The sequence below is a fragment of the Physcomitrium patens genome, chromosome 3 (genome assembly GCF_059467195.1).
Source record: "Physcomitrium patens ecotype Gransden chromosome 3, ASM5946719v1, whole genome shotgun sequence".
Classification (NCBI taxonomy): domain Eukaryota; kingdom Viridiplantae; phylum Streptophyta; class Bryopsida; order Funariales; family Funariaceae; genus Physcomitrium; species Physcomitrium patens.
In genome coordinates, this window is record NC_143412.1 from 17,866,183 (window position 1) to 17,885,818 (window position 19,636).

General features: G+C 27.4%; 1 protein-coding gene across 1 annotated transcript; it reads right to left on the reverse strand.

Annotated features, from left to right (window-relative positions):
• Positions 1–18,713: 18,713 nt before the first annotated feature.
• Positions 18,714–19,340, reverse strand: LOC112279440 (large ribosomal subunit protein eL38z/eL38y). Its single transcript, XM_024513867.3, has one exon. The coding sequence runs from the start codon at positions 19,149–19,151 to the stop codon at positions 18,942–18,944; it is 210 nt and encodes a 69-aa protein (XP_024369635.1). The 5' UTR covers positions 19,152–19,340; the 3' UTR covers positions 18,714–18,941.
• Positions 19,341–19,636: the final 296 nt, after the last annotated feature.

The window sequence follows — 19,636 nt, forward strand, 5'->3', positions numbered from 1 at the left end:
TGCATAATGCAGAGAATGTGGCATTTTCTTGTGGGTAGAACATTTCATGAAACCTCGTGTTCTACAGGACCAGTTTGCAGTATAGGAAGCTAATACACGGACGCACCACGAAAGATCCATCTTAGACAGTAGGATCCTCTGGTATAACCACTTGACCTCGGAAGGAAATTGCTCGTTCATTCCGGGAGAGACCAATCCACATTCACAATGCTTCGGCGACCCATGTGGGTATCCACCAATCAAGCGGAGCAAGTACACAACCGTGGGAGCCACCATGTCATATCCATTCGGCTTTTGTTTCTACAGTATTGCTCGCCTCAAGGTCTTACTATTCCGTCACGAAGCACGATGATATGCTTTTCATGCTTTTTTGGGTCTTTTCGAAATTCCTGGTTTCTTTTTCGCCCTCATCTTTATATACATATATATACATATATATATACATATACATGTATTTGTATTTCAATCTTAAGACCCGCTGTTTCTGCGTCTCCTCTTCTGATAACGCGTGGTGGAACATTACGAACATCGTCTTGTTCGCCTCGAGCGTTTCAAGTGATATGAAATTTAGACATCAGTTGGGCACATTATCTAATTAGAAATGTGTGTGCAGACAAATACCCTATCTAAAGACCACACCGATTTCGGAAATGGCCAGCATATTTATCTGATCCCATCCAAGACATTCCATTCGCTTTTTATCTAATGATCTAATTTCACCATTTTGAAATTACAAACAATGAGAACAGATGGCACACAACCCACCTGAAGCGTCCTTGATTCAAAAAAGCTTGGAAAGGTCAGCGATCTCTATAAAAAGACATGGTAGACAAGGTGGGCAGCCTCTGTTACCTGGTGCGAAACATTTTAAAACCTTTATTAATGCTTATCTTGGTATGCTCGTCAGTGATCATAATCACACGCAGATTCATGCTACATTCCAAGGGACAACCATCTACACGTTCATCCACAGTCGGTCAGAGAACCTGGTCGAGGATGTCCAAAAGATTGTGTTCGAATCCATGGGGCTTCAGCCAGCTCCCACTTCTTCACACCCAGAAAAATAGAAAACGGGTGAGGATGTACACCGAAATTCATTTCCTCAATTTCACCGCGGTTCAGATAGGCAGATCCTCAAGACCAGGACAACTAAAATGTAAGTTTCAAATTCTCAGATACAAAATGATAAGTTGTGGGTGGGGTGGGAGGTCAATGCCACCCAAACTTTTAGGATTTATGTGGGAATAAGTGATGGAAAAGGTCGAGTTCGTTGATATATCACTGAATCCTAGGTGATTGCATATTCCACCTGGGGCGTTATTGTTGTGTTTTTGTTTTGTTTTTTTCCTCTCCTTCCGTTTCTTGTACAGGAGTGAAGATCCCGCAGAGATGGAGAGTCACACGAGCGGGGGAGTTGAAATTATAGCAAGGGACACCCATGTCAAGGATATGGAGGAACGAGAGAGAGAGAGAGGACGAGGGAGTGAAGGAGCGAGAGGGAAGGAGAAAAAGTGCTTTTTCCTCCCTAACAAGGGGAGATGAACACAACTGTACTGTGAAGCTCCGAACACACCAAAATTAGTTGCAGGATGCACATGGTTGCCGGTCATTAAACATCATTCTGGCCTTGTTATTGGCCTCTTTCCGAATCCCCATCATTGCCTGGCTGCTCCAGCCCCCCTTTCAACTCCTTTATTTAGCCCTCCGTTGATTTCGATGATCAGGTCCTTTCTAACCTTCTCCTCTTTTCTCTCTTTCTGTGTGCCATTGTTCTAAACTGTTTTTCTTTTCCACGTCCTGAAAATAGCAGCCCTAAATACTCGAAAAGACAGAAGAAAACGGAGACAAGGAGTTAGTGAGTCTGGATCATCGATGGAGTGTGGGTGCTGATGTCTTCTGTGACGCCGACATAAGTTTATTTTATGTTATTTTTTTAGTTTGTTTTGTTGTTAAAATAGGCTCTAGTGCGTCTAGGTCAGTGGAAAACATTTCTTCAGGACTAGGTCCACTAACATTGGATGTAGAGGCCTTTTCTTAATTCACCTCCTCCCCTATTCTTTAATTTTGAAGAGAGCACAAATATACATATTAAGGGGATTCAAACTTAAGTTTATTGGGAAATCAAATACTATGGGTTTTAGCAGTAGTATTTCCAAGATCACTCAAAATATCACCTTCCAAAATATCATCGTTCAAACTTTATAACCATCTTCAAGTTTCTGAAGTATCATTTGATATTTTGGTGACATATTAAGTGATATTAAGTTGACCTAATATGTCAACTCAACATTCTATGTCCATCCTTCTCACTCTTTTGTACTATTCATTATGCCTTTGAAGAAGGTTCCAAGTCTTGCAAATAGTGGTAAAAGACATCATTTTGATGTAAATGAATATGCCATGATTATCTACTAGCTTGAAGATCCAACAAATTTCAAAAAATTACACAATTCCATCAAAGTTAAGGTATGTGAGAAGCAAATGAGTTGGATTAGAGCTTTGATGCAGCTACCTATCTAGTGAATAATGCAACAAAGGACAAGTTTAATCTTTCCATAATAAACATATTAGGTTGACTACATACTTTCAAAGCAAAATTTGTGGCCGCATATGTCTAGTCAATAGATATTGGTACTAACATCAATAATAATGATTGAAAGTGGTATATACATACAATGACTACAAAGTTGGAGGACAACTATTTATTCTTTGAAAGAATATATGCTTTGTATAGTGTAAGACCAAATGTGACCCTCCTCTACAAGAAGGACTCCATTGCGGTAATGGATACTATGCCATTGTAAGATTCTATGATCACTTCACCATGTCCATTCTCAAATTTAAATTTGTTGCTTAAAAAATTGCTACCTAAGGATATTTAGAAGGCTTTATTGCAAGATGAATTTGATGAAACAAAAGAGGTGTACATGGATGAATATAATTTCTTATTTTCCTCCATTGTAGCCATGTCTCCATTTGTTTCACCAGTATCACTTTTAGTACAACATCTATTACTTGGCAATATTGTCATTATCATCCTAAATAAGAAGAGTCACCTACGACAAGTTTTAGAGTTCAAAGGAAAATCTCTAAAGAGATGCTATACAATGGATAATATATTTGTAAAGTCACAAGAATAAAAAATTGTTGTAATAACAAAGAGCTTGTTTTATTAAAGTAAGAAAGTGAGAGAATTGATGCTCATTTATAAAAAGAATTTAAAATGAAAGAGAAGTTGAAGAGAGATAAGATGGCATTTGAATAAGATAAATTGGTTGTAGAGTAGGAAAAAAGTTAAGTAATTTGAAAATGTGATAGAAAAGACAAGTTCTTTTGAGATTGAATAAGATGAAACATGCAAGAAATTAAATAGATTATAGCTCTTGTAAAGAAAATATATAAATAAAATATTAATTTATAAATTAAATTATATTTATTATTTATTATTTTAATTTTTTTGATTTCTATTGTAAGATTTTACCTTTTTTAATATTAAAACTTGATACATTGGCCTAAATTTTATTAAATGGAATTAATATAAGAAGGAATGAATTTTTTTAGATATGAGGTTCTAGAGGCATTGGATGTGAGGTTATGGAAGTCTTAGATACAAGATTTAGGATTCTTTAGATAGAAAGTTTTAAGGTGGCCTTAGGTGCAAGGTTTATGGTTCCTTGAATACAAGGTTATGAAGGCTTTGGATTTTGGAGAATATGTCTTTGTGAGCTCTTGCATAAGACAATAGAATTTAAAAGTTTTGTTATGTATCTTGAGATAACATATTGTATTTTGTGGTATATTTTTAGTCTTATGAAATTTTCATATTTTATTATATTGCATTTACTACAAAATAGCCGATCTTACAAAATTATGCTCCTTAAAGCCTTTTTTGCATAGAATCCAAAATTTAGTATAAAAAATAATAATAAAAATAAAAATTCCTACAATTAGGTCTAAACTAACTTTTTCAACTTAAGAAATAACTTTGCCTTGATTAGATTCTTAAAAATTTGAAATTATACTCTCCTATAATTTAATATTTAATAAACTTAATTCTTTTAAATGAGATATATCTCTAAAGACCAATTATTTTAAACTATGTAAAATTTTATCAATACTCCATGCAATGAAGTTGTTGATATAGAATTGGTGCTACTTAAAATTTCTTGTAATGTGGATGAATTGACCAATGAAAAATGATCATAATGAGATGAAGAACTTACTTTGATAAAAGACAAAAGAATATAATTTTCAAAAAAATATATATATATATATATATATATATATATATATATATATTATAATTATTATTTAGATAACATGAATATATAGAAGTGGATAAAAATATATTAATTTCTTAATATCTTATAGAAAAGCTTCTTAGAAGCTTTTTAGATGTTATTTTGACTTTACGTGTATTTGTAATTGATTGATAGGTTAAAAATTTAGTCAATAAGCTAACGACATGCCACATGTGTTAGTAGCTTGTAAAACAAGCTAAGTATGTGGCGTCCATATAAAAAACTTGCCTTACAAGTTAAGATACGTGTCATGCAAAGTCAACACATTTTTATTACAAAGATGTGTTGAATCAAGGGAAGAGAGAGAAGTTATTGATATAATCCCCCAAACACCTCATATATCCTAAATACTACTATATTACAACCCGTAATTTTGTTCCATTGCTCATACTTTTGTCATATCAAAATTACTAATTACCAATAAATCATTGCTTCTAACACACTTATTTCTCATTCTTTTACATATTTATTAACTCAAATATAAAATATTAATATAGATGTATATAATATACAAGACATAGTTATTATATATGAAAAATTAAGCTAAGTTTGTTCAATATTTTGTTTTTTAATTTATTATATTTTTTATAATTTTAGAAGACTTGATGTTATATAATACATTGTACAAGAATAAAAAGACAGGAAAATCTAAAGTAAGAATTAAAATTGTTATTTTTATTTTTACTTATTTATTTATATAAAGAACACTGTGTATTTACAATTATAATAGATAAAGATCCTAAATTCTAAACTTGATTGTAATAAACTAGTCTAAATCATCTATTGGTAAAACACCCAATACATAATTGAGTGCCATGTTTTATCTCAAATCTTTTCTCTAAAAAGAATTGCTCTTCTTGATTCAACAACAATTTTTTTTCATGGCTCTTGGCCAATCTCTATAACTACAATTATTTACATGTCACTCAAATCGGTCAATATATTATATAAAATAAAATATGGAAAATTTAATCCATAATAAATCTTATATCCATTGTTAAAATGAGTTGGATATGGATTTCTATGAACAAAGTCGACCTTTTAAAATCTCATTGCAATATTTATCTATAATCCATGTTTTAGCCAAATAATAATTAAACTTTATATTTAATTATTTGGTGATTGAAGACTTATAATTAAGAATTATCATCTTGCTTATACCATATGCTAAGTTTTTCAACAATTATTGTCTAAGATCAAAGCATTTTTTGGAATTTTTGAATATTTTTGTCTTTTTTAACACTGTTGCACTTATATACAATCTAAGCTAGCTAGTGATTAATTCAATGATATGATGTTTGTATCAAGGACATGAATTTCAATAAAAGAAATTCTTAATACATTCTTATATCATTCAAAAAGACTAAAAAATCATTTAAAGATGATAATATATTGAACTAGAATGGCTATTGTAAAAAATAAGAAGACTAGAAAGACTTGAAACAAGAGTAAAGATTAGAAAAGGTATTGATAAGAATAAAGAAGGCTTCACTCTTGCCTTTATATATACTCTCTAATTAAGAGCTATATGATGATATTCTATAGGACTTCCAAGACATGTTGACTTTGCCAAATATATGTTTTAATTTACTAGACAAATTATCCATATATATGCCATATAATTAGCTTGTTTCACAAGTTATCAACATGTATAATATGTGGCTAACTTTTTGACCAAGCTTCTAGCCTATCAATTAATTATAAACATGTATAAAGTCAAAGTAATATCTATAAAACTTCTAAGAAGTTTTTTTAAAAGATACTACGAAATTAATCTATTTTTATTTATATCTATTTAATTATATAGGTTATTATTAAAATAAATATATATACCCATAATATTACCTCTCTTTCTAGGAATAAATTCTATAAAGAGGAGTTATCATACACTGAAAAAATCTAAGATGCGACAAATTATATTTGTCTCATACTCTAATCTTTGTTTTCTTTAAAGATAGTTGATAGGTCTTCTCGGCCATTAATAGTGTTCCATACCAAAGTAAAAAGACTATCCTATTATTTGATTATTCTTGATACTTTTATAACTTTATTCAAATAAAATATTTGAAACATCATTTTTTTGCTATATTTATATATTTTTTTATTAGTTGCTATTAATATTTATTATTATTTTATTTATGCCAATGAATAAGATATTTCAATCTATTTTGGCACCGCCTTAAATCTATGACTTCTTCTATCTTAAATTCTTAATTATTATCTACTTTATAGGATGAAGTAATATTTTTTTTCTTTTCAAAATATTCATTATCTTATATGGCTTAAAAAGAGATAAATATAATATGACATGGATCTTTGTAGACTCCGATAGATATAATTGATAAGCAATAGAATTGACTTATTCATAAATAAAAAAAGATTTAAACCTACAATAATCCAACTTGTCAGAAAAATGAATGGTCTTGATATTACTACAAAATAATTATACCTTGTTAATCACATTGAATTGTAGTTTTTCCTTATAATAGGCATCTATATTGATCTTTTCTATTCTTGAGCTTCTTTTAATTGTGCCTTTATTGTTGCATGTAGCTTTGACAAATAATTTGCTAAATTTTTTGCCATAAGATTATCAATTTTTGAAAAGTCAAAAGTATCAAGTCATAAATGATTATCAAAATTGGTAAAATAAATTATTTTTTGAATAAAAGAATATATCAAATTATTGTATGCAAACTCTTCTATCGGCAAAAGAATTGTTCAATCATCTTAATGATAGTTGATAGTACACTTAAAATATTGTTCTACAACTTAATTCATCCATTTCATTTATCCATCAATTTGAAGATGAAAAGTTGAAGAGTTTTTTATATCCACCTTTAGAATCTTAAAAAGGATTTTCTAAAATCTTGATATAGATTGAATCCTCCTAGCTCATATAATATCTTTGAGCAATATATGATAGTGATAGATACTGCCAAAAAATAATTTAGCCATTTCTTCACCTATGATATATTTTGTATATGATACAAAATGTGCCACCTTGATAAAACAATCTATTACTACAAATTTAAAATCATATAGACTTGAGATTAGAAGATCTATGATAAAATTCATAGAAATAAAAGACCATAGTTGTTTCAGAATATGTAATAGCTGGAGAAGTTCATAAGGTCGATAACAAGGAGTTTTGGATCTTGAATAAATATCACATAATTTTTTAAGGTCTTTAATTTCCTTCCACATGTGAGGCCACCAAAAATCTTTAAATATTAGCTCTAAAGTCATGTTGTATCTAAAATGTCTTGTTGTTGGAAAGTCATGACAAGCTTGAAGAACACAAAATTATACTTCACTTTTTAGAATATATAATTGTTCCTCAAAATAGAGTAGATAATTTTAAAATTTAAATTTAAAAGAATCATAAGACTTAAAAAAAATATTCTTAATATCATAAAAAAAGATTAGAAGACATACTTAATTGAACTTATTTGAAAAAGATTGAATCAACAATCAATATTGATTTTATTGTTTAAAGGTGAAAATACTTTGGATTCAAGAGATTTTTTTTTTTTTTTTTTTTTTTTTTTTATTGATAAAAAAATATATTATTTTCTTTTGATGCAAGATAAAAATATCTAAAAAGTACGCTTGACAAACCTTGTTGTTTTTTGAGTCCATAAGTGATCAAATTTTGATAAAGATATACTCTAATGGATTTGCTGATAATTTAAAATATGTATCAAAATAAAGTATTTGAAGTACTTATGATCCATACATACAATGATTAGACTCGAGGTACTTTTTTAGATAATTATGCCATTCTTAAAATAAATCCTTGAATATAAGAAGCTTTTTGTCATAGATTTCATAATTAATGTCAATTACAACAAAATTCTTGGAATAAAAAGCTATTAGGTGGAGCTTATTATTTGCTTCCATTTGTGACAAAATGATACTTATAGCAAAGTCTGATGTATTTTTTTTCATAAAAAAATGCATTAGAAAAATTAATACAATATAAGATTGGTGTAAGAATAAATATTGTCTTCAAATCTTCAAATGATGTTTCAACTTCTTTGCTCTATACAAGTTTGTATTTATATGTGAGACATATAAAAAGAGCTGCAACTTAAAAAAAGTTCTTAATGAAGATCTTGTAATAATTGGCAAATTCCAAAAAATGTTATAGATCTTTGATTATTTTTGGAATCTTCTAATCCATGATAGTCTGGACTATTTTAGGATCAATTATAAGACCATCATTTGAAATGATGTATTCTAAGAAATCAACTTGAGTAGTATGAAATATATACTTTTTTTTTATCTTAGTATATAATTCTACATCTCTTAATTTTTGTAATATACAAAGAATACAAACTTCCTATTTTTTTATGTTTTTAAAGTAGATTAAGATATCATTTAAATAACAGATAATAAAATCATCAAAAAACACATAAAAGACATTATATATTAGATGTTGAAAAGTAGTTGGTACATTTGTGAGTCTAAAAAATATAACATAATATTTGAAATACTCATACTTAATTCAAAATATAATTTTTTATCTATTTTTTTAATATATACTAGATTATATGCTCTTTATAGATTTATTTTTATATAAATATTTGTTTCATTTAGTTGATCAAAAAGTCTTGAAATCAAAGATAGAAAATACTTATTCTTGATGGTGATCTTATTGAGTCCTTGATAGTCCAAACATATTTGCAAAGATTTATCTTTTTTGTTTACAAATAATATAAGAGTCTTAATTGGAGATTTAGAATGGCATATAAAATCCTTAGCCAAATTTTTATTAATGTATTCCTTGAATGCAGTCAATTTTTTTTGTGATGGATTATAAATTGGTTCAAATGGTAGTTAAAGTCATTTTTGAAGATTGATAGAATAATCATAAAGACAATGTTGTGAAAGAATATGTGCATTTTTCTTTTTAAAAACATCTTAATAATCTTAGTATTAGCTTAGAATACTGTTTAAAATCTTTTTTTCATCAATAATAGCTATGACATATATAACAAAAATTGATCCTTCTTTTGAAATATGCATGAAAGTTTTTGTATCTATAAATAATAGTTTGGATATATCAATCTTATGGATTTTTTTTTGCCTAGCAGAATCTTGTGCTAAATTGTGAAAAAAATCAAGGTTACAAAAAATCTAATCTATTTAAAGATTATAAATTTTTAACCATGATAATCCTAAAATAAATATATTGAAAAGAAATATAATCATATTAAATATTACTAAATTATTATGACCACTAGTTGTTACACCTAAAAATAGTTTCATATATAATATCTCCAAAAGTTAACAAATAACTATCTATTACTTCTTTATGCAAAGGTTTGGTTTTTTTAATTAAAAATATATCTTATTTGATATTAAAGTCTATATTTATAAAATAAGTTGAGGCTCTTAAATCTAATAAGACTAAGACTTTGTAATTTTTTAGTTCCAAAAAAAATTCTATTGTAAATAAGGTGAAGGATCTAAGGAGAGAATATGACCTTTACTAGAAATTGTATAAGATTCTAACTACATGGTCTCTATTGTAATTGAAGAAACTTATTTTTTGATATAGAATTTTTTTTAACTACCATGCTCATCATTTTTTGATTGCATTGCTTCTTTGGATAATATTGAATAATATTCTTAGATTTTCTTTAATATAAGCATAAACCTTTTTGACAATAATAAGTCTTTTTTTGCTTAATAAGATGTTTAAAACATACAATGTCAATTTGTATAGGATTTGGTATGGACAAGCTTTCAAAACTTAAAAGATGTTTCTATGGCTTAATTTATACTTTTTTAATTAAATCTTTATTTTTAGCATCTTTTAAAGAATCAATTGCTATATGCAATGGTTTGAGCAATAAATTGCTCTAATGAATTTGCTATTGGCATTGTCAACAATAAATTTTTGGTATTATCTTTTAATCCATATCAAAATTCAATGATAAGGACTTTATTTTTCTAATCCATGTTGCAAGCAAGATTTTGGAATTAAGAAGCATATGTAGTAGATGAATGTGATTCTTGTTATAGGGATACAAGTTTGATTTCTACTATTTTTTTAAATTATTTTTCTAAATATAGCTATAAATAATTCTAAAAATAAATTCAAATTATAAAATAGTTATAATCTTTTTTTATCAAAGGTAAAAATTAAGAGAAAATACTTCTTGATAAAAGTACACTTATGAATCAAACTTGATTTAAACCATTGAAGTATTGGAAAGGATGCAATCTTAACTAAAACTTAACTTATTGCAAAAATCCTTAAAATTTTTATCTTATTCTATATAATTCTTAGACATACTAATCTTTACCTCTCTTGTGCTTTTTAAAAAAGACTTCTTAAATCAAGTTGTGAGGCTAATTTACTTCCTTCAACTGTACAACTTTTTGGTATAAACTTTGGACTTCTTCTATATGTATAGGAATAATACTTCTATGATTTATATTTCTACTCTTAGAGTGTTAATAAGCTTCTAAAGATGTGTAATAGTTACAAATCTATTTTCAATTTATTGAAAGTAGCATATATAATCTTTCCTTCTATAGACAATTCAAACTAATTCAAAAAATTAAATTAAAAGAAGATAATCAATAATCTCTATTATCAAATAAAAATTTTACTTTTTTTAAGAAAAAAATTAGTATTAGAAAACTAAACTATTTATTTAAAGGTGGAAAATCCAAATCCTTTAAAATATAATAATAGAAGTAGGATAATTTACTCTCTTCTAAAATAAAACAAATTTAATAAGTAAATACTTTTATTGAATTGTCATGGATATGAATCTCAATAAAAAGAAATCCTGAATATATTCTTATGTCATTGAAAAAGACTAGAAAATCACTCAAAAATGGTAATATATTAAACTAAAATAACTATTTTGAAAGACAAGAACACTAAAAAGTCTTGAAATAAGACTAAAAATTAGAAAAGGCATTGACATATATTTTCTAACTAAGAGCTATATGGTAATATTCTATAGAACCTCCAATAGATATTAATTTTGCTAAACACATGTCTTAACCTGCAAGATAAGTTATTTATATTTATCCTACATAATTAGCTTACTCATAAGCTACGAACACATATGAAATATGGCTAACTTGTAGACCAAGTTTTTAGCCTATGAATCAATTACAAATATGTATAAAGTCAAAACAACATCTATGAAGCTTCTAGGGAGCTTTTCTAGAAGATATTATGAAATTAATCTACTTTTGCCTACTTCTACTTAATCATATAGGTAATTATTGAAATAAATATATATGCTTGTGATAGGCTAAGGTTACAAATCACTTAGGCATTGATTTGGCTATTGTAGATACTATTATTTGAATGAAAGAATTGTCCAGATCACCTAATTCTTAAAGAGAAATATTGTGTTGTTGCTAATATCTTAGGCCTTTATCAATCTTTTAATATTGGTTCTATTGCCATATAACCTAAGATGCTCCAATGCTACATCCAATTACTAAGTAATTTTACTTTGTCAATAATAATTCTTATTTTTTTAAAAAAGTGGTCTTTGATGTTTGAAAGTACTATCTAAAAGCCATCATTTAATATTCTTGTGGTTTAGCAAAATTAGGCATCAAATTCTTACATAAAAAATTCATAATCCAATCAATTGATTTGGATACAATGTTTTAAGTGAACATGTAACAAATGCTATTGATTGCACAATAAACCACTGTAAGTTCTTTTGTATCATTGAACTGAAAGAAGTCATCTTAAAATATATTTTGAATCTCTTAGCATAGTTCTTCCAACATTTTATTAAATTCCTCATCAACTAAGAAAGTAAATAACATTTCTAAGTTAGAGAGGATCTGTTGTTTTTTAGAGAGTTAAAGTATGGTGAAATTGTAGTATGATATGTAATCAAAGAGATTTAGGATTTGTTGTTTTTTGAAGCATGGAGGCATGATAAGTCAGCAATATAGTATAGAGTCAAAGAGAGAAGAAAGTTGAGGCAAATGACACCATTTTTGATATTTCACACATCTCTCTTTTGATGTTTTAATTTCAAAATCATCCATCTTGCAAGGTAGGAGATTTGATAAAATATTATGAATAAAATATTATTCAAAAATCTTAAGTTTTAATCTTTTTATTGATATAATTTGGTTTCCAAATTTATATTTCAAGTACTAGTAGCACCTTTAAATAAGCACTTGTGTAAATGGATCATAATAATGTCCTTTTTGAATGCTATCTTAAGATATAGTTTAATTTGATGTTTAAAAAGTAATGATTTTCTTTCTAGAAGAGAATAATAAAAAATTGACTACTTTTTGGTTTTATATTTCAAAGGTTATCTTTCATATATAAAATAATATCTATATTTGTAGAGCAAATTATTATACTACTCATATACAAGAAAAAAACATAAATAAATGTAGTTAATAAATACAAGATCAATATTAGCCTTTTTCAACATCAACTATTATTTTTTTAATTTTATATTTGTAAAAATTAACAATACAATATTAAAATAATAAGATGATTATTTTTAAAGTAACCACTAATTTTATGAAATAAATTTAATAAATAAATAAGCATAAAAAATAAAAGAATTATGTATCAACAAAAATATATATAATTTTTTGTAAATAAAAATAATAAACACAAAAAAGAACATAGATAAGAAAAAAACAATAAATTAGAATTCAATAAAAGAATTAAAATTTATAGTACTGATATACTTGATACAAAATGATCAAATTTTAAATTTTATAAAAATAAAATAAAAATAAATTATTATAAGAAATATATGTAATTAACTCAATATTAGATCCAAATAACTATGGTCTTGTTAGTAAAAAAATATTAAAATTGATAGAATATAGATAGTAGTCAAGGACAAATTGGAAATATTGATTCTATCTAAGAACTAAATCTCATAATTAGATAAAATATCCAAGATTAAGCTTATATTAACATTTTAATAGTAAATGAAAAAATAAAAAAATATAAAATGAAAAAAATGAAAAAAAGAAGTACAAGGTCTTTGAAGGAACAAAAGGGTGTAAATTTTGAATAATTGCAAATAAAAGCACTCATAATTTCAAAAAAAATTATAATCTTCTATAAATTAATAATCATATTTTATATATCAACCAAAATTTTTCTACTTAAGAATTTTAATATAAATATATATAACAATACTTATGTACTTATAATTATATAAGAGCTTTATTTAAAATTTTATTTTAAAAATTATTATTATTTTGTAATTATATAAATTATATATATATATATAAATATATTTTATAAAAAACACTTTATTTATATTCAAAAAATCTAAAAAAAATTATAATAAAAAAATTATAATACAATTTTATATTTATTATCAAAAATTCCAATTATTGATCTTTAATAATTACATAATATATATATATATATATATATATATATATATATATATATATATAATTTGAAGAAATTATAAATTAGATGTTAAAAAAATTTAAACATAATTTTCATATATTTTTATTTTGAATGACATCTACTTAATTGATTAATATTTTTAGATATTTATTGACGTTTGGTGTTTAGCAAGTTTAATTTGAATAAAACATATAATAATATTATTCTTACATAATTTAAGTTATTATCTCAGTCCACCTAGTCATTATAAAAAATCGAAAAGATATCAAATTATTATTATTAGATCTTGTTTGATAGTGGCATTGTTCAAATTTAGTTGTTATAGAAATCCGTAGTTTTGAATATGCATTACAAAGCTATTAAATATGTTTGTAAAATATAATTATGTATGAAATAGTTATTTCGTTCACATCTATGAAAAACTTAAAAGATATTTTAAATGTTTAATTATCTTCACTAAAACACAAGCATTTTAGATGTTAAAAATAATGTTTTGACTAGTAGATCCACATTTTATTGTAAAAACTCTTATTGTATAAAACTATGCTATAGTTAAAAATAACATAAAAAAATATTTTTCAGGAGTTGATTTTTAAAAATAAGTTATTCTTCTTGAAGAATTTTTTCAAAATGTTGTAAATTTTTTTTATGTATATATACATCTGTATATGTGTCAAAAAATATAATCAAATAAATACGTATGTAAAGATAAGCACAATTTTTTTTTATTTAGTATTAGATTTATATTTTCTAAGTACATTTAATAATTCTAAAAATTTACAATCATGTTATGATAACAAATCATAAGTTAAATAAAAAATGGAGCTTAATAGTTACATATGAAAAACAAATTGTAATAATATGTAATAGTATATCTAATATTCTCATATCAAGTAGAAACAAAGAAAAACTTGAGACTTGATTTTAGTAAAATTTTGTTTTAAATATTTTAAATTGTGCCAATGGTTATTACTTCTTTATAGTCCAAATTATATTATTTGAATATTTTTAATATACTAAAATTATAAAGAATTTTAATTTTTTGTTATTCATAATTATTTTTATCATATTATATTTATTTTATTTTAATGAAGTACTATATATCTTTTAAATTCAATAAAAAGATATATTTTACACTCAAATTAACTATTATTTTCTTAATTTTGAGAAATATAAAATAAAATTTATTAATAGATGTTTCAAGCACATAATATTCTTTGATATAAAATTTGATAATATCTAATATTACCACTGTGTTGAATAGTTATTTATTTATTTAATTATCCAAGTCTCTTTGTATAAAACTATTGGTTATGTCTTTTATATTTTTAGAAAAAAACTCAATGTCAAGCTAAAGAAGCTTGAGAGGGCCTACCAAAAAATTTGGAAATCAAGATGAATTAAAATTTTTATTAAAAATTAAATAGTATTTCATCAATTCTAGCTAAAAAAATACACCTATTTAATATTTTTAACAAAAATCTAAAAAGCATATATACATGGTATAAGAAAAAATTGATTTTTAATCTTCTATTTATTATGTCAATCTTTTTTTTTTAAAATAAAAACTTTGTTACTTATTTAGCACGAACATATAATACACATTTTGAATGTACAAATTATTTGTAAATATATTGAAATAATATGTAACTACTTTTATCTATAAGATTTTGTTATAAAGTTGTGTTATAAATTTTAAATTAATAAGTATAATTATGTTTATCTTTTAAATCTAAATAGAAAAATGAATAATATAAATTGTAGTAATACTATGTATGTATGTATGTATATATGTATGTATGTATGTATGTATGTATTATTTTTTCCGAATTAATGTTACAATTTGATAATGTTCCTATTTATAATTACTTGTAAAAAAATAAAAATAAAAGTGTTAGCCACAAAAAAATACTTCTTGCAAGAATTGCAAAGATACCATCAAATCCATACATATCTTTTTCATTAAAAAAATCATTTTTGTTATATAACAAGGTATTTTTATACAGATAGTAGTGCATTTTGGATTGAAAATTATCTTTTTTACCTATAAATTTGTGGTTGGCATGATTTGTCTTAAAATTTTTATGCAAATATATTTAGACAACTTTAATTTATATATTTCCATTATTATACATCAAAATATTTAAATCATATTTTTATGTTTTGAGGCTAAATCTAAAAACATATTCTATTACATGGATTTTTTCTATGTTGTACTTACAAGTAACTATCATTAGTTGTAGAATGTATTAATAATCTTTAAAAATCTATCAAAAGCATAGATGATGAGTTCAAAGTCAATATATTTACTTATATAGTATAGAAGAAAATAAAATGTATGAAATATGTATTATATGTTCTCAACAAAAGAATCAAAAAAATTCTACTTAACAAAATTTGTTTATAGGATTTTGCAACCTCAGTATAAAGGTTTTTAAACATCATCTTTAACAATCTTTTAAAAAAATAGTTGCTTTGTTGTTAATTTGCCAAAACATCATCTTTAATAATCTTTTGTCAAGTATTATTTAATTATTTATACAAATAGATAGGCTAGGTTAGAATCACTAAAGATTATTTAATGAGGTAATTTTAAAACTAGTATATCTTCACATTAATACTTAATATTATGTTTTTTTTTAAATGATTAAAATATTTACTACATAAATTAATAATTTGTTACTTAGTTATAATTTTGTTTTTTATATAGAATGGTTGCTTTAATAAGATTTAATAATTTAATTGGAATGATTTGCAATTTTTCTTTCTTGTTGTCTTGTTATTCAAAAAACATTGTTTTTAAAAAAATTGGTTTAGAAATTTTGTTTTTGAAGATAGTATTTTGTAACTTTACTTTAATAGTAAAACTAAAGAAGAAAGAAAAAGAAACATCTTTGATTTTTTTTTTGGTAATTAAAAAATATAAAATTAATAGAGATTCTTGACAGATACATGTATTTAGGATATTGCTAATACAATCACAATTTTTACTATTGCCACTACAATCCTTCATCTATCACATACCACCTACACCCCTTGTCAATGCTACATATTGGAAATATACAAAATCTTCATTACAAATACACATACTAAAACTTGTGTGTTGTAATATCCACAAAAATACTTATTGAAACAAAAGAAACTAAAAATATTCATTGAGTGGCAAGTTGTAGTGGCATTAGGAACACCCTATATATATACACATACATACATATATATATATATATATATATATATATATTCAAAGTCTTAAAATGTTTTAGAAACCAAAACCACAAGATTCATATGGATGCATACTTTTACTGCTGTCAGCTTAGTATATGAATAAATTTTCTTATTTTCACTAAATTTTCTTCCTCATTATTTTAGTGGTATTACTACAATAGGCCTATGTGGTACTTGATTAGGATGTTTGCATTGTGGTTCGTTAATGTTTTGCATATCGTTGTACATCATTAACTTGCTTTGATACCACAGCAGCAAAGCAAGGACCCATGACACCACTACATGTGTAGGTAAATGAAAGGAAAAATCAGACATATGGTCCACAAAAGTGTCCAGGGTGCAGTCTGAAAATATCCCTTTCAACTTTAGTAGAGGCAATGAATTTAAAATGATCGCATTCATTTACATTTCTGGATGGTTTAAGTATCTTCCTCTATTCAATTGCTTGTAGAGGAGCTAACTTGACTATCAGCGAACTATGACCCACCAGAAGTGGGGACGAAGTTAGATGTCTGTGTACAAGACAGCAGTGTTGTGGCCCAGTCCATGCCAACTTCTCTTTAAGTCAAGTATTGCTCGAAGGCAATTAGAGTAGTAGTCTCGCCAATTTCATGAGCGCCCAGCAGAACACAAGGGTTTGCTAAAAAATACTCGCTGGAGAAGTGCACACTTTGATAGGTATTCTCAGATTTAAGACCTGTTAATATTTCAGGCCTTAAATCACTCCATTGCCTCCGTAACGCACATCTAGAATACTCCTGCACTTAAGGGATTACTGGAAGGAAGTCGGTTGTGATTGTGAATGTATCAAAACTACATAGATCCAATGTAGAGAGGCACGGCGACAAGAAACCAGGGTGGGAATGTGAGACGATGAGTAATAACAAACAAACATATGTGATATCATAAAATCTCCGAGCAAGTTCTTAAAGCTGGTTAGAAGGGAAAACAGGAGACGTCGAGTAGATGATAATGAAAAATTGTAGAGTGTACTTCAAACTTCAAAGAAAAAAACAAAATAAAACAAAGAAGCTGAGAAAATGTTCTCCCACCACCAGGACAATCCTAACAATGTGGCACATTCGACAGGTGAGCCCAGTTTCAGTACAACTGTGCAGTAGACTAACGCCAAGATTCTTTGACATGCCCAAATATTGCAAAATCACAGAAGCATATTTCCATTAATCTACCGCCTGCCGCATATTCGAAATGGTAGGCCCGTTTAAAACTCAAAATTAGACGCTACAATCTATAGACGTACGAACTGCTTTCACGGTGCGTGAGACAGTCCGGACGCTTCCTACACATGTAGCAAATTCCTAGATGAAATAACTTCGTTCCTCCGTTTAAGAACTTCAGAACATACATAACAGGAAAATCCTGTTTATTAATGCAGATCTCACCTGACTAACGTGTTGGCAACTTGGGTTGGGCAGACCCGTACACTGATACCAGAGCGGAAGCGATACACTCAATTTCAAATCCCCCAACTCACCAGGTAATAGAAAACAGGTTAACACAACCAACTCAAGTAACTCTGAATAAATTCCCATAATACTCAACGTCTTAAGAAAATGAATACGAAATAACTGAGACGTCGGTGACACGATGGACACGACAAACGCACCTGTGCATTCAAAACTCACCCATGCGGAAAAAGATAACGATAAACTTTATATGAGATTTGTCAACTACTCGAAAAACATCCAGCACCAATGCGATGCAGGGCAATCAAAATACCCTACCATATCCACGATACTATCATATGATTCCACCAAAACCCTAGAATAAACGCTTACTGTAGTGCAGGGATGCATAACATTAACGTAAAATTTCAATCGTACAAGGGGTTCGTTAAGAACAGAGATTAAAGCATCTCTATTCCGGCGAAACAACCTCCATTTTCTCCGATTCCCCTAACCATTCCTGCCCAACGAAGAGCCGGAAAAACCTAAACAATGCACCAACTCACGTAGGGCTCATCGCCAACTATATCATTCCATCAGCTACCGATCCCTCTACAAGTCGTGGACAGTAAGACCAGGGGGCAGGGACTGCTTCAGCTTGTTGGCCTTGTCAGAGTCGGAAACGCACAAGGTGTACAGGTTCTTGGAGCACCTCACTTTGAATTTTACCACATCCTTGGAGCGCTTAATCTTAACGCTCCGGGCGTCCTTGCGCCGGGCTGTGAGCAGGAAGTCCTTGATCTCGTTGATTTGCCTCGGCATGGTGACAGGCGGGGCTTGCTCAACTGCACGAGAGGGTTAGTGAGGGCTATGGCGGCCCCGGCGAACACCAGAAGCATGAATTTCCACAGCAACGCGAAAGACTTCCAATGATAAACCTCCTTCAACTTAATCCGAACCCTAAATCCCTGTTCGCGCTCCCAAACTCAATATGACTGTTCCCACGTTGATTACCGTTCCATTCTGTCAAGAACTTTAGGGTTTCCTCACACCTGACATTACAGTCTCTTTCAGTGAACCTTGCCACCGTCGATTTTGAGTTGGATCGTAGGGCGTGTAGAAACCTCCACGACTTGAGATTCTACGTGGGGAACGTTGGGGAATGCAAGTCAGCAACGGAGGCAAAACTTGTGAGCGAAAGAATTCGTAATTGTGCCAGCATGATATTCCAAATTTACAATACACTTGACTCCTCTTTCTGGAGTTTGAGGTAGTATAACCAATGAATTATTGTGGGAAAAAATAAA

What these genes read in the sequence shown, in the direction of transcription:
- LOC112279440 (XM_024513867.3), bottom strand. Translation starts at nt 19,151, where the DNA reads ATGCCGAGGCAAATCAACGAGATCAAGGACTTCCTGCTCACAGCCCGG.